Below are 14,901 nucleotides of genomic sequence, written 5' to 3'. Positions count from 1 at the left end.
AGGGGGGGGGGGGGGGGGGAAGGCAGAGGGGGCAGCTGGACCCGCCAGGAAAACTCTTTTTTTTTTTCTAACATAGTGTTTGAGTTTGCTGAGGTATTTCTTGTAGCTATATTAGTCCGAAATTACAAGAAATTGACTAAAAAATCCTTCAATGTGAATTCCAAATAACTGTTTTGGGAAATCTTTCGAGGCAACAGCCTTATGAAAATAATGATTTTGTAATTTCGGTTGCCTATGGCTTAGAATTTGGTGTGTAAATAAAGAGTGACAAGCCTAAGCCACTACCTGGAACGGGTTTTAGCCTTTTTAAATCTAGCTTACACGAGTATCTTTTTTCATATTAGTTTTTAAAGCCTGCGCTACTCCTAAGTATTTGTAGCGGGTTTGGAGGATTTGATAGAGACTTGGATTTAACCATCGTATGTTCAATATCACAGGTCATTTATGCCTAATGAGTTTTGATTTTCAGTCCTCTTTTGACTGAATTCTCTTCATTTTGAATATGACCTCTTATTCTGTATCTTCAACAAAGCTGTTTTTATGCCACATAGAGCATTTAAGCCGGGTTTGGTTTGGTTTGTTTACTTGGGTGATGATTTTAACTGCCTTTCCTGTTGAGATTTGTGTAACGTTACGACAGGAATTAATCATTGCTTGTTTCGTGCAATGAGCTTTCTGTAGTTGTTGTAATTACTGGCCCGGCAATTAGTTTTTGTCACAAGGTGTTGTGTTTCTTGCCACGCCTATTTGGGTTTTTGGTTCTCTAGTAATCGTTGTAGCGTGTCATAGAGCTATGCAACGTGTCACAGTAACGAAAGGCTTGAATTGTACGTAAATCACGACTGTGTTTTTGCAAATGCTTCGTTCCACTGTTATAGTGCGTTTGAATTGTGGGAGCTCAGTGATTTTCTCCCTTTGTTTACAGCAGTGCATCGACTGTGTTTTAAATTTACTATTAGATGAAAGGCAATGTTTGGCTCGAGCTAAATAAGGTGTTTATGCCATAAAAAAGCATCAGTGTTTGTGTGTGTTTTGTTTTGTTTTTTTGTTTTTTTCTTAAAAGGCCTTAGAGGCAGCTTTCCGTGTAGGGGTGCAAACAAAACGTCCAATTAGAAACCCTGCTTGTATACGGGAGACCCCTGTGAGGGATGTACGGAGTTTGCTTCCCCCCCCCCCCCTCCACCCCCAGAAAAAAATCCTAGGTACAGCCTTGTTTTTGCTATACCATGCTGACGAGAGCCATACAGCTCGAAACAGCTGTCCCCTCTACCATGTCGCTGTCTCCGCGGTCCGATCAGCCTAGCAGAAAATTGAGTTTTTTAACACCTCACTTTTCCGGTTGGGTTTTAGTTTTCGGGGTCTTACTTTCGTGACAACCCAAGAGACCTGCTAGCTGCTTCTGTCCGGCACTTTTTGTTGGAAGAACTAGAGGGGATGTTGCGGCTCACAGGACGCATGGTTACCAAGCACGAATGACGTCAACTCGACCGTCAACTCAAAATAGAAATATAGCACAATCGCAACGAAGAACTAAACGGAATATTGAAGTATTCACCATGTCTGTGAACAAAATTATCTGTAACAGTGGAAGGCTTACTCTTCATGGTGACTAGTAAGTAAATCAGTTATACTCTTGAAGCATGTCCTGTTGCTTCTTGTTCGTCATAATGCTTTGATGCCGTTTTAGTGTTGTGTACCACCAAGATGGCGTCGAGTTTACCCTGGAGGGAGACGAGATCCCAGGCTTTTTGAAAGGTTCTAAGAAGGGAAATGTTTTCATTACCACTCAGAAAGTAAGTCCTTGTTACAACATTTAAATCTGAGGTAAATCTTGGAAACAAAACTCTCGTGATGTTTGAGGCTCATTCGTCATTTTTCACAATGTACTGTACTAAATTCCACTTGTTAATTTTGCACATTAATTTAATTTGCTAGCATTTTTCTCGCATTTTAGTGAGGCGAAAGCATTAAGCATTATTCGAGCATTTTAGTGGCATTTTCCCTCAAAAGGATTATTTTTTTGAGAGAGAGGGAGAGAGAATAATACTAAACTGAAACTCGATATTAAACATTTCTTGAATGAAACGCCAAGCAGCCAAGTATCAAAGCCAGAATGAGTGACTTTATTCTTGTTGTGTTACATTGTATTTGTCTGTATAAAGCAGTAATGAATCATTGATTTATTGTGGTAGGAGTCAGTTTACACCCTGTTAATTAGTAAGACTGATTAATCAAAAGCAGGTGTATAGTGAATCATTATCCAGGCATTTAAGTGAATTTTTTGAAATAGACCGAGCATTTAAATGGCAGTAGCAGTTCACGGCTGGTTCACTATATAGCTTCACTTTTTCACATTTTTCTTCGGGAAGGGGGGGGGGGGGGGGGCGGGGGGGAGTACGGCTATCTGTACAAAAGATTTTAATTTTTTTGTAATAGACCGAGCATTTAAATGGCAGTAGCAGTTCACGGCTGGTTCACTATATAGCTTCACTTTTTCACATTTTTCTTCGGGGAGTACGGCTATCTGTACAAAAGAGAAATCTATACCCGTTGTGGCTGGGACTCAAATGATCTTATGACCTTTCGGGCTCACTTTGAGAACTACAACCTGTCCTGGGAATCTGTCCCTTAAGGCATAATTCCTTCGCTGTGAATTCTACTATTTCAACCGTTTAAACTGTGGAGTACTTCTTAGAAGTTTAATGTGGTCTGCCCAGGGCATCCAGCATAATAAAAAGTCTATTTCAATGAACAATATACTCACATTGGATATGGTACTTGCTCGATCTCTCATAACTGTGTTTTTTTTTTTTATTCCTTGGTCTACATTACACAAGTGGTGATGAAGCAAATGCAAAATGCATGGCTTTCCGTCCACTGCTAGGGCTGCACCTCTTCTTTGCAAGTTCACAGTCACTAATTTGTCACTCTCAGTCTCACTAACACTCAACTGTCACTCTTATCATGCAGTGGTTTGATGAAGATGAGGATTATTAGATCCTCATCTTTATCAAACCACAGCATTAGCTTTATTAAATCACTGCATTATTACTGGCCAAGCAGTAAAAGTGTAGACCACATTCAAAAATGGAGACAATAATATTACCGGTATTGTTGATTTTCATCTCCAGAAGAATTATTTTTAAAGAGAATCTAATAACATGTTACAACTGAAATAGATTGTAAGGTTACAATCATTTTGCATGATGTGAAAATTAAATAAAAAATGGAAGGGGGCTAGATTTTCAAAGATAGCATATTATACTGTGTCATACAGTATTCTTTGCATGAAATGTTGGAATGACTCCTTGGTAATTCAAAGAGCTTTTGGAATAATTTATGGTTTATAAGATAAAACCGCTATATTCTTTAAAGTCATGCAGTGAATATTAGCCACATCCATTTGTTTTTCTAGTAAAGGATTTTTGAAATGAAATTTATAGTTAAATTATTACTTAATTATGTCATAAAATGCTAAACAGTGAGACTCCTTAAAGTTAACAGGGTGATAGGAGTTCAAGGGGCAGGGTACATGTATCTCGTGCCGGGGGGGGGGGGTCACTTACAACATAAGGGGGTGGGGGGACTTCTAAATATGTACCATCTACATTAATTATGAACCCTCCCTTACTGTAAATTATATTTCTTCACCAGGTGATATTTGCACCAACTACAGGCTGCAATTATGGTTCATTTGCAATGAATTTTCACAGCATTCGAAATGTGGAGGTAAGCGAAGGTGTAATTTCATCACTGCCATTTCCCCCAGGCTGCCCCCAGGCACTTATCAGTTTTTGAATGATAACTTGAGTGTCTTGTTTTACAACTGTTTTTGAAATTTGGGGATTATTTACCGGTAACTGATATTGTCAATACTCAATAAAAATCTGTACTAACTAGCAGTACTTATCATTGTGTGGTTCCAGAAAATATCCATACCCCATCATGGTAGGTCATTGGAAATTTCTAAGCGCTGTCATTTTCAATGGATTTATTTCCAACCGAAAATTTACTGTGGCCACAAAATGTGTTTTCTCTTTAATGCAATCTTTCAAAAAAAAAAAAAGATTTCTTTATAAACAATGTTAAAGTTTATTGACTACCGTACCTACATGTAGAACCAAGTTTGGAACACAACTGACACTCCTCTTACTTTGTGCTCAGGGCTAGTACATAAATGATTTTTGTGGGTAGGGATTGGGGTGGGCACTTATAAACTTTTTGGGCTTTCAGGGTGGGTGCTCATTCAAAGGTGGGTGGGTAATCAAATAAATATGGTACATTTTTCTGTGGAGATCATTACAGAAATACAGAATTTGCAAAGGCCATTGATTTAGGTGAAAAAGAAAAGTAGGAAATTCCTGGGGGTGAGGTTCTTCAAAGAACTCCCTCAAATTTCCATTCCAGTGGGGTAGGGGGGATCTAAATTGAACAAGCTTCCATGGGAGAGGGGGGTATGGGTATTTTCTTGAAACCACACATTAGAGGTGCCAATGATGAAACAGGGAAATTAGGTGTTGTGTCTTTACTAGATGTGTTAATAAACAATGCATACAGAATTCGGTGGTTTATTTGTTTTTTCTTAATGCCTGGAGATGTGCCATGATGGGAAAAAGGTGTGTGGTTTCTTTACTGCAGTGTTACATGGAAATAGGACCATTCTTTTTGTAATTATGTCTACATGTCATAGAGCTATTTATTTTATCCTACTATCTAGTTCTATGTAGAGTTTCTGTTTTAATTTGTTGGACTGGAACTTCTTGTTTTCAGTCACAGAGGTTTTTTTGTAGCAATAGTAGTGATAAATATTCAAGTAATTGGATTCTTTTTTGGCCAAACATTTTTATTTATAATGTTAAGAAAAACTCTTAACTTTTTTATGGCAGGTCAAGCAGCCAATGTTTGGAGCCAATTTTGTTAAAGGGGATGTAATTTCAGAGCCAGATGGTATGCTAGTTTTTCTCATTTAGTATGCAGATTTATTTATTTGTAAAGTTGAAATTCGAACAAAGAATCAAATATGTAAATGAAGTTGGCTCATGAGGTTATAGTGGACACCCTTTGGAGATTTTCAGGGGCCTAAATGGCCCTTGCAACTTCTCATAGAGAACCTATGGATTAACAATAAATTGGTAACTGATGTCTATATGACATGACTTGTATCTAGTGTTTTCTGGTGTACAATGAGAACAATCTCCATATGACTGTGGTTGCAAAAGCTATAAGTGGTGGTGGGCTGGACTAACAGCAGATGTACTCCTTTTACATTAATTATTTTGCTGAGAAAATAGGACCGGATATAGGTGCAGATTACTGCAGCTGCTATCAGAGCATTTGTTGGTCCCTCTATGATTGTGGAACAGGATGAAGTAAATGAATGAACTTGATATAGACACCAGGGCATGGTCACTGCCAGAGTCCCTGGTGGTTCTTTTATTTCCCGCAAGAGTTATTAGTGAAAGTGCTGTGAGATGGGGCCTATGATTTTTTGTCCGTGTCAGAGAAGACTAGAAAGTTTAGACATGTGTATATGTCAGAGCAAAGGCAGCACTTTCTCCTCAGTTGTTTTAAGACCCTGAGTGTTGGTCCAGCTTGGAATCTAACCCAGGCGTACCACTCTGGAATCTGATTTCACCAATGTTCCTATACCTGCAAAGTGGTTTTGCATGGTTGGCCCAAATTTTTGGGTACCGTACCCAAAAATTTGCCATGGGCTAACCAGTCAGTGGTCATGCAAAACCGCTTTGTAGGTATAGGAACATTGGTGAAATTTTGTGAGGCATGTTTGATGCACAGATTCTATTTGCCAACATGTTTTTGTGTGTGATAATTCTGCAATGGAACACTCTGAACACTCTGAACACTCTATTGAGTCAGACATACAAATATATCACAAGAAATATAAAATCTATAAGGTCAATATTTTGTAGCATGTATACCTTTAAGTTACTGTATTAGGGATATGTTTGAAAGTTTTTTCAACTTTTAAATCACCAAGAATTGTAATGTTTGCTTAACCTCAACTTGTAGCATACGTACGACAAAGGGGCAGAAGACAGCAAAAGTTTTATATTGAATAAAGTGGCCAATGTGGCTCATTTTGCAGACTAAAATGGCAAATGTATAGGCTAAAATTGATGTCAGAAAATAATATTAATTACAATGTTACAAGTGCATCTTGGACTGCAAAAAGATCTGTGTGGGCCAAACTTAATATCTAATGCCTAACATTGGACTCTGTTGTTATAACTTATTGTTTCAAGGCCATTAATATTGTCAGTGATTGAAGTATTTTTCACTCAGTTTCACAGAACTCATAACAAGAAAGAAAATCAAAGTTCTCACAACAGGAGTCAAACCTATGATTTTTTGTTACTAGTTTAGATGTTCTACCACTGAACTACAGGAGGCTTGCAGGATCTGAGCCATTTAACTACTAGTTTCATGTTCAAGTGTTGAAAGAACCTGGATTTTCTAAAATAATCTTGTTCCAAATACAGCTGTTTCACTGACTGAAAAAATACCTCAGTCTATCATTAATTTTTTATTTTACTCACCAGGGTTAAAAGACATAACATCACAATTCTTTCAAATATTAATATAATTGTTTTTCCTTTCTTTACCTTTTCTAATCTGTAGTGGATGTTGGTTTTCAGGTGGCTGGCAGGGTAGAGGAACATTCAAAGTGACATTTAACAGTGGTGGAGCTATAGAATTTGCTCAACATTTCAAACATGCTGTAGCAAGTGGTATGTTAAGTTTGAGTGCCATACTAAGTAATGTTATTTTTAGCAACAGGTACCAACCCAGCTAAGTCAAGTTTCAGAAGCTTATATTTACAGCATGATACATACATGTAGCAACTATTCAATCTTAAATCGAGGATAGCTCCCAGCAGGCCACCAAAGTTCACTTGTGCCCAACACAATAATTTTTGGTATACTGGAAACCAAAATCCTACATTTTGTTAGTATTACAATGAGAGCCTTCCAGCCCTTCAAGTTGTGGTTAATTTAGTAGCCAGTTTCAGGCTTCCATCAGGAATTAACTGTCTGTAGTATTAAATAATTTGTCAGTCATAGATTTGATAAGTAGTCTGGTACAACTCTCTGCCAATGTCCCAATTTTAGTAACTGTTGTTATTGTGTATTGATTTTTCTTCTGGTGGTGCAAATCGAGGCCATCATACAGTGTTTATCCCTAACAAACTTGTAATTTTGTGACTAAATTGAACCTAAATCAGTAGTCACTCAGGCCACCTGCAAAATCAAGGCTCCAGCAATGAAGCATATTCATCCACAACCAGTATTATACTATGGCCTTTAATGGCAGCTTTGTACATTATGTCCACACTGTGCACAGGCAACACTTTTATAGTACTGCTGCTTTCTCCAGCCCACAGGCCTGGCTCTCAGCCACCACCACCAGCATCTGGGCAGCCTGTACTGATGAATGGAAATGGCTACATGTACAACAATGTATACCAACCTCCTCAAGCTGGTTATTATGGAGCTCCAGGACAGGCATTTTACCCACCACCACAACCTGGGGCATATCCTGGCTACCCACCACAAGGTAATGTCCCTGTTAACAACTAACCTTCCCGTAGGCCAGCGTGCCAAAATATTTTGTTCCACAAACAAGGGCCATATAGAGTCTGGAATTTTTGAAAACATCTGGAAAGAATCGGAGAAAGTCTAAATACTGTAGTTTTGTTCAAAGCTGCAACAAGTGCTGAACTGCTAAGTGAATCTTTGTCAGCTAGTTGAATTTCACTTAACTTTCATCATAGCCCTGTTGTAGAAGTGTCATTTGACTCAACCTTGAGTGTGGAAAAGGTCAGGAAAAAGTTTTGAACTTTGCATACGAAAATGTGTACGAACCTAGCACAAGGAAAAGCAAAAATTATTGCTTTCCAGTTTTACATATATTTTGATATCCAGGAAACATTCCACTGCATAATAAACAGTCAAGCATACAATTAAGGTGAAAAAAAAAATAAATAAAAATTATAGCAGAGAAATGAATCTTAACTCTTGATGTGCTTTTGACATTGGTTGTCAGTTTTTATTTATAACCTGAATTTTTTTTAGGCTTTCTTTTCACAACTACTTAAGTTGCATACTAACTGAGAGAATCTTTCTTCTATTAAAAGTTTTTTATTTACTTTGTTTTTTGCAGTTGGTGTCATGGGTCAGCCCCCACCATACCAGCCACATGTAAGTTTAAACATGGAAGAATATCCAAATTCATTACTTGCCACTTTTGTAATGTGATTCTATTTGTTGGAATCCCTAGAAAAGAAAATTAATATGAAATGAAAAATATTACTTAACCATTATGCACATATCATCAGCAAGATTCCCATAGGGTTGGCTCCCAGGGCAACCACAGGGATATGTTATGGAATACAAGGGGATGGATTGGATTGTTTACCCCTGGGCAGGGGGAAATTCTTGAGATTGTTTCAAGATAAAAAAGTACGAGGTAGGGGAATTTCTGATTTTGTCAAATCACGGACACCAACTAAGGGGATATCACATGGATTTACCACTTTTTTAAACTCTTTCATAGAGCTGAAAACTGGGAATTTGGTGATAAGAAACCATAGAATTTCTGCAGAGTATAGCTGTCATCTAATCTAGTACCCAGATCTCACTGCAGGTCTGACTGTGGGAGATCTTGGTATGAGATTAGCTGTCTCGAAAACGAGTCCTCTGCCATCTTAGTTTGCCATCTTAATTAAATACCCAAAAGTCCTTGGGAATGTCACACACTCGTTGCTTCATGTCTTTGTGACGATGGGGCAAAGAAAGGTGAGAATATTTGCTTGAATTTATCGTCATACAGTTACGAGCAGAAGTAACCTAACAGAGAATGTTGGGAAGAATGCATACTTAAAGCATTCTGCTTCACATTCCATTTGCATTCCCCTAGTGTTCACTGAGCATTCCAGTATAAAATGGAGCCCAAAAGATAATGTGTTAAGCTAATTATCATTAGGAACTCATTCCTTTTGACACTTTTGTGCACAGACTAGAGAACCAAAAATGACTTTTTTGTGTGTCAGAAATATAGGCAAACTCTCACTTTTCGCAAGACAACGCATTGTAAATTTACATTAACTCAAAAAGAATGTTTGCCAATGCAAACAGCCAATAAAATAAGGGAAAGAGACAACATAGACGAGTCCAGACCAGAATTTTAAGTTTAAAAGTCTTTTCCTTTCATGTTTCAATCAAATGGGGAGTCATCATGACAATTAACCATGGATGGGATGAAACAAAAAAAGTGTCATCCGACTTTTTCGTCTCATCGACAAAAAGATGCGAGGAAACAATAAACTTTCTTTGATTGAACTTGCCTTTATTTTGCTGTCACACTGAAACATCAAAGTGTCTCTCCAAATTGTCAGGCGAGTACTGTACGAAAGAAATCGTGCTGGACCTGGGGTGGGACAAAATATTGCAAATCTATTGTCATTTAATTTACAGTTTGGGTTCTACATCACATACTCGATGAAGGATAAACACTGAACTATTCTTCAAATAAAAACCTCAACAACCTGTTTTAAAGATTTCCGTAAATCAAAATCTTTTAGGAAGAGATAAATCTCACTTACGTCCAAAGAGGATGGGTTGCCTTTCAATTTATCGTCAGATGGCAAAATATATCGTCATACATCAGGATACACAGGCTTTTCACTCGGTTCCCACAAGGTTCTGAGGCCTAAATAGTTTTCTGAACAAAAATCAATTCTTCTCTTCTGGTTTGAAGCCAGCTTAAATGTGTAACAAGCTGGGGTAGGAGATTGGTGAGCCTTCGAGCTACATGTAGCATGTACATCACATTGAACCAAAAATGAAATGCTTAATTTCTAGGGTTCTCTAAGCATTCCCTTTGTGTTCCCCTGCATAATTTCTAGTAACATGTTCTCTATTAGGTAGCTTCTGCCTGGTTTTGTACTTGAAAACATTAAAGCACAATGCGGGGTGAAGAGAAATCAGTTAGAATTAGTGCTGTAGTTTACAGACATGTTTGTAAATCATTCTTCCTTGTCACAAAGCAAATCTTTGATCAGGTGGTATTTCAAATCAAGCTTATATCTTCATGATATGGGGTAAATCCTGCCATTGCTACTGTATAAAATCTATCTTCATATTTTCCTTTGATTTTAATATTTTTTAAAATAAAGATGTGTGGATTCTTCAAATCTAATGTGGGTTGTTTAAATCACTCTCAGACTATAGTTAACAAGTTCCCTCTTTCCCCGTTTATATAAGAGGGATGTGAGGGGGATTTTCTGCTGAATAACACCTGACCCAGGGGACTTTTTGTAACAAGCTTCCCCTACCCCCAGGGGAAATTCCTCAAGTTTGCTAGACTGATTTTACAATCCCCGTGATCAGTCCAGGAGTCGACCCCATGGGGAAGCCGATGACATGTGCATGCATTACTCTGATGTGCTGCTGTTTACTCACACTTGTACTTTTATGCCATTATTTTTTGTGTCAAGTTTGGGGTTAAAGGATCATTTAACTGAAAGACCATAAAAATATTGTACCACAACAGCTATTCAGAGGGACTTGTTTGAATTACATGTCTCTGAACTAACTGACTTTATTACCACTATTACCACTAACTGACTTTATTGCTGACTGAAAAACAACTAAAACCTATTAACTTTTGTGAGTCAACTTTCATGCCATAAATCTTATGGAACACAATCTTGAATATGTTAAACAACAAAAATGAGAGCCATTTACAACTCCTTGAGCAGTGACTGTATAGAAGATATGCAACAGTTCTTGAGCTTACCTTTGAGTAGCCTCAAACGGATGGCTTTCAGATTGTCTTCAGTGTACTAGTTACAAATACGTACATGCCTATATACACAAGCAGAGTCAACTGCTGGGTTTTTCCTGTCTGGGCAGTTATGACTTTAAATCTCTTTTGACTTTTTTCTATTAATTAGTGATTGAAGATCATTTTTACTTGTTTCACAGGAAAATCCCCCACCCTACCCTGGTCAAGCTGCGCCATCTGCCCCACCACCATCTGATGCATACTCAAGTTACACTTATGGAGGTTTGTAATGTGTTCGGCACTAATTAGGAATCAGATTCCAAATCATTACTGAAGAGCATGTATGTCAAGGAAAAATGTTCATATTTATTGTGGATTGCAACATGCATGTACCCATTGTCTTTTTGAGCTTTTTTAGTAAATCCCCTTTTCAAAAAAGACCCAAGAGAAAGGTCTGTTGTTGTAGACATCTCAGACTCACATAATTTGGAGGAGTGGTGTTGCTTAACTGACACAGGTAGACCATTGAATGTGTTTATGAAATAATTGCTGTGTGGGAATGACCAATAAAACAACTTAATCACAACTGAAAACCCCGATACAGGACTCTGCATTTCCCTGTTGTTTGTGCAATGATTTAATTTCAACTCAGATAAATTGTTTTGAAAAATCTAAGCCAGGCTGGTAAGTGAAGTGAGTCTGACCATAATGAATGCTGGGAATACTGTGGTTCCTTTAACAGGTCCAAAGGCAAGGGAAGCTTACAATACAGGACAGAATGTCTATGTACCAGCACCACAGGTAAGATAATAACTCAACTAGTGTAGATAGATTGTTAATGATACTAGTAATAATCAAAGATTAGGGATTGCGTTCGATGATCTCGATCCCAGGCTCTCTCTCCTTTTCCAAGTATCTTCCGCCCCAGTAAAATCTGCGGGGATGCCAGATACACATCCCTGGATCCATTCATTCTTTCCCTGAGTCAGCGTTGTCCCATGCAATCTCGACTCCATTCTGCATTAGGAATGCGTTCTTACTACGTCGAACGCAACTCCTGAGTCAAGGTAGATTGCTAATAGCACTACTGAAGTGAAGTTAGATTACTAATAACACTACTGAAGTGTAGGTAGAGTATGTTTCTGCATCATACGAGCTTATTGGTATATAAATTTAGGTTTTGTTACTATGCTTTAATGCTAAGCCAATGCTTATGATCGGAATCTACGTGCAACACTTAAGGTTTTTTTTTTTAACGGGTGTATGGACAATTTTGTTGAACTGTAACAGTCAGAATTCAAATCAAACATGATTGTAGAGGCATCCAAGATTTGCGGCAAAAACGTCTTTCTAAGTTTTTTGATAAACGTTTTGTTTTTAACGTTTTTTACGAGTCAGAGTCATACACATTTTAGATGACATTATGTCCATTCCTGACTGCAATTTTAGTATTTTTCATTTGACTAATTTATTGCTTTGTTTGTCTTTCTTTTTGTGTGTGTGTAGCCTCCACCGCCATATGCACCACCCCCATACAGAGATTCCGACAAGAAGAATGTGTAATAACGCCACCCGGCTAATCAATTGGAATTGTTTATTATCAATTTAAAGTCTTACTATCTAGCTGTTAAATTCTGTCGGCTGTCGATTTGATTTATTCAAGAGTTCCGTGTGTGCCGTGGTAGAGACTTGCTTATACTTTTCGGTTATTTTAAAACTGTCTTTTTTGCTCCGGTCCAAAATATTCTTACAGCACCGAGGGAAGAAATCAAGTGCATGATTTTGTCAAAGGGAGAACAAACTAGAGCGTTTTTTCCTCAGACTCGAGAGAACAACTTGAAAAAAAAAAAAAAATAGCCCCGTTTTGTTAAGTTGCAATCCATTCCCATCCTGGCCGCCCGGAGCCTTGTTAATACACGGTCAGAAACTAACTAGCTAAGTAATTGGGCAAAACGGAACCATTGTGCTTGGTTTTCCTTCGATTTCAATGTGACTTTCAGGGTGAACGTCTTAAAGTAATACTAGAGAATGGTGACAGCCTCTTGAATAGTTTTAGTAGTATTAAGTAACAATTATTTATAGTTGGATGGTTGATGTAATGAAATGTTATAAAGAGATGTAAAAACAGATTTAGTGTGATTTTCAATGTTATGGCTAATTTAACATGTACGAACGCTTACAATAACACACTGGAAATGCAAAAATACGTTAAAAAAGCGCAGTCTGACAAATTCATTTGTCATATGTCGCACTGTGCGGCAATCAGGTGCGAACAAGCCATTATTTTGCGCAGAAACACGCAACAGGCGAGTTTCAGGCGAGCTGACGGGGTCCTTCCCTCAGTCTAAGGCAGTTATTGTAAATGTGTAGGTTTTTATAATGCTTACCGATCGTTTCGCTACACCGCAGTTTAGTCGATTCACTACATTTTAATCTTGACATAAACTCTAATATTTGAGCTCAATTTACTACTGACGCTACCAGTGTGAAACGCAGAAATTGCTGCGATAATTTTTCACCCGAATTCACTTTACGAACGAGAAGTAATCGTACCGAAACGACTTTGTAGCGAAGCGACCGGATACCTAATTTAGAGCCAAAATCTAAGTACTGCTCAGATATCCTGACGAGATATCCTCACCAATAAATATACACTTCAACAAATGATGGGCCGTTGTTTATTTCTAGTTTTAGAAGCTTAACTGACCAACAAAATAGGTGCAAGTGAAAATTTGAGAAGCCAGGCGAGGTGCTGCGAACTTTCTCTTCCACGGATTTCGCTATGAAATCTTGGAGCTTCTTATGCTTCCCGTAATGTAGGAGGCCATGAAGTTGTGTTCATTTGATTATCCCCGGAAAGGCTTAGGAACTAGTGAATACCTAGACGGCGAACAGTCTCTTTTTCTGGATGAGAAGAACAGAAAAAACTGGGCGAGGGGAAAGAGTAGCGCGGGCGCCGGAAGGCGAGAGAATTTTGCGCTCACGCGACTCACGACATGGCAGCTCCTCCCTTGAATATCTTGAATATCGTGCTCGCTCGGGTTTTTGCGTTCTTCCCCCCGGATTTTCCAGCAAAAGACAGACTGTTCGCAGTCAAGTGAATACCGAAAATTGATTTATCACTTGTTTAGCAGGTACTTTGCTCCCTGCGGCAAGATCAAATGTTTGGCTAAACTATAGAACACAGGTACAGGGCCACCTCTAACCATTTACAGGACGTCAAGTTGCCTTTTTTTCTTTTTGGAAGGGGGGGGGGGGGGTTACATGGTACAAGAAATAATTTGCATATACTTGCTGGAAAGTTATTAATAAAATTTATAAATGGCTTGAACAACTGCAACCTTTAGACCAAAAGGAGCAGTTTGAAGCCTGTTTGAATGATTTTTTTTCTGACACTTGTGCATGCCCAGACTTTCTCATTGCTTTTTGTAGTATGCAAGGGATTCTGGGAAGTTCATTTGCAGGCACCGTCCTTAAGGTTACTTCCATGTTTCGCGAGTGCCTTCAGGGAAATCTAGCGTACGCGCGCTGCTTTCAATAAAACCACGGAAACCTATATATCACTGTAAAGCTGATAAATGGAAGTTTGCGAAAATATCACTGTTTTTTTATTTTGTTGGATACATAAGCGCTCAGAGGCCTGCAAACTCAATACTAGCGACGTGTACTTAACTGAATTACCCACTCTCACGTAAAGGCGCACAACCAAACAGACTGCACAATATCAATCAGGAGATAATAGGCTAACAAAGTGTGTCAGGCTTTTTCTTTATTCCTATTGGTTTGTGAGAAAACCCATTCTAAAGATGGACTGGAAAATTTTTGTAGTCCCGTCAGATGTTAACACGTCACGGGAAAAATATTTTGAATTTCGTAAAAGCCTGACACACTTTGATGCATTAATATCTGATGACCATTTTGGCCAAATTTCGTTGAAATCTGGCAAATCTACATACCCTATTAATTCATTTGAAGATGGGGAATTCGCGCAAAAACAAAAGCCGTGTTTTCGGCCTTGAAACATTTTCCGAGTTTTCGCACCTCATTAAAATACTTGTCAACGCGCTCAAGCCGCCGGCCAATCAAACACAAAGA

General features: G+C 38.3%; 1 protein-coding gene across 1 annotated transcript; it reads left to right on the top strand.

Annotated features, from left to right (window-relative positions):
* The first annotated feature begins 1,455 nt into the window (after positions 1-1,455).
* Positions 1,456-13,470, top strand: LOC146484391 (WW domain-binding protein 2-like). Its single transcript, XM_085104903.1, has 10 exons — positions 1,456-1,612; positions 1,688-1,793; positions 3,655-3,729; positions 4,887-4,947; positions 6,657-6,749; positions 7,396-7,575; positions 8,182-8,219; positions 11,007-11,088; positions 11,549-11,607; positions 12,313-13,470. Exons 1-10 carry the CDS (start codon positions 1,473-1,475, stop codon positions 12,367-12,369), a joined length of 891 nt encoding a protein of 296 aa, XP_084961029.1. The 5' UTR covers positions 1,456-1,472; the 3' UTR covers positions 12,370-13,470.
* Positions 13,471-14,901: the final 1,431 nt, after the last annotated feature.

The sequence above is a fragment of the Pavona decussata genome, unplaced genomic scaffold, assembly GCF_977016875.1.
Source record: "Pavona decussata unplaced genomic scaffold, jaPavDecu1.1 SCAFFOLD_34, whole genome shotgun sequence".
NCBI lineage: Eukaryota > Metazoa > Cnidaria > Anthozoa > Scleractinia > Agariciidae > Pavona > Pavona decussata.
The sequence above is the reverse complement of the archived record's forward strand: the minus strand, read 5'-3'. Positions and strand labels throughout refer to the sequence as shown.

Excerpts from the sequence above, each read along its gene's own strand:
- LOC146484391 (XM_085104903.1), top strand. The coding sequence starts at position 1,473 with ATGACGTCAACTCGACCGTCAACTCAAAATAGAAATATAGCACAATCG. Across the intron at positions 1,794-3,654 it reads TTTTCATTACCACTCAGAAA|GTGATATTTGCACCAACTAC; the intron begins GTAAGTCCTTGT and ends TTTCTTCACCAG. Across the intron at positions 4,948-6,656 it reads TGTAATTTCAGAGCCAGATG|GTGGCTGGCAGGGTAGAGGA; the intron begins GTATGCTAGTTT and ends GTTGGTTTTCAG.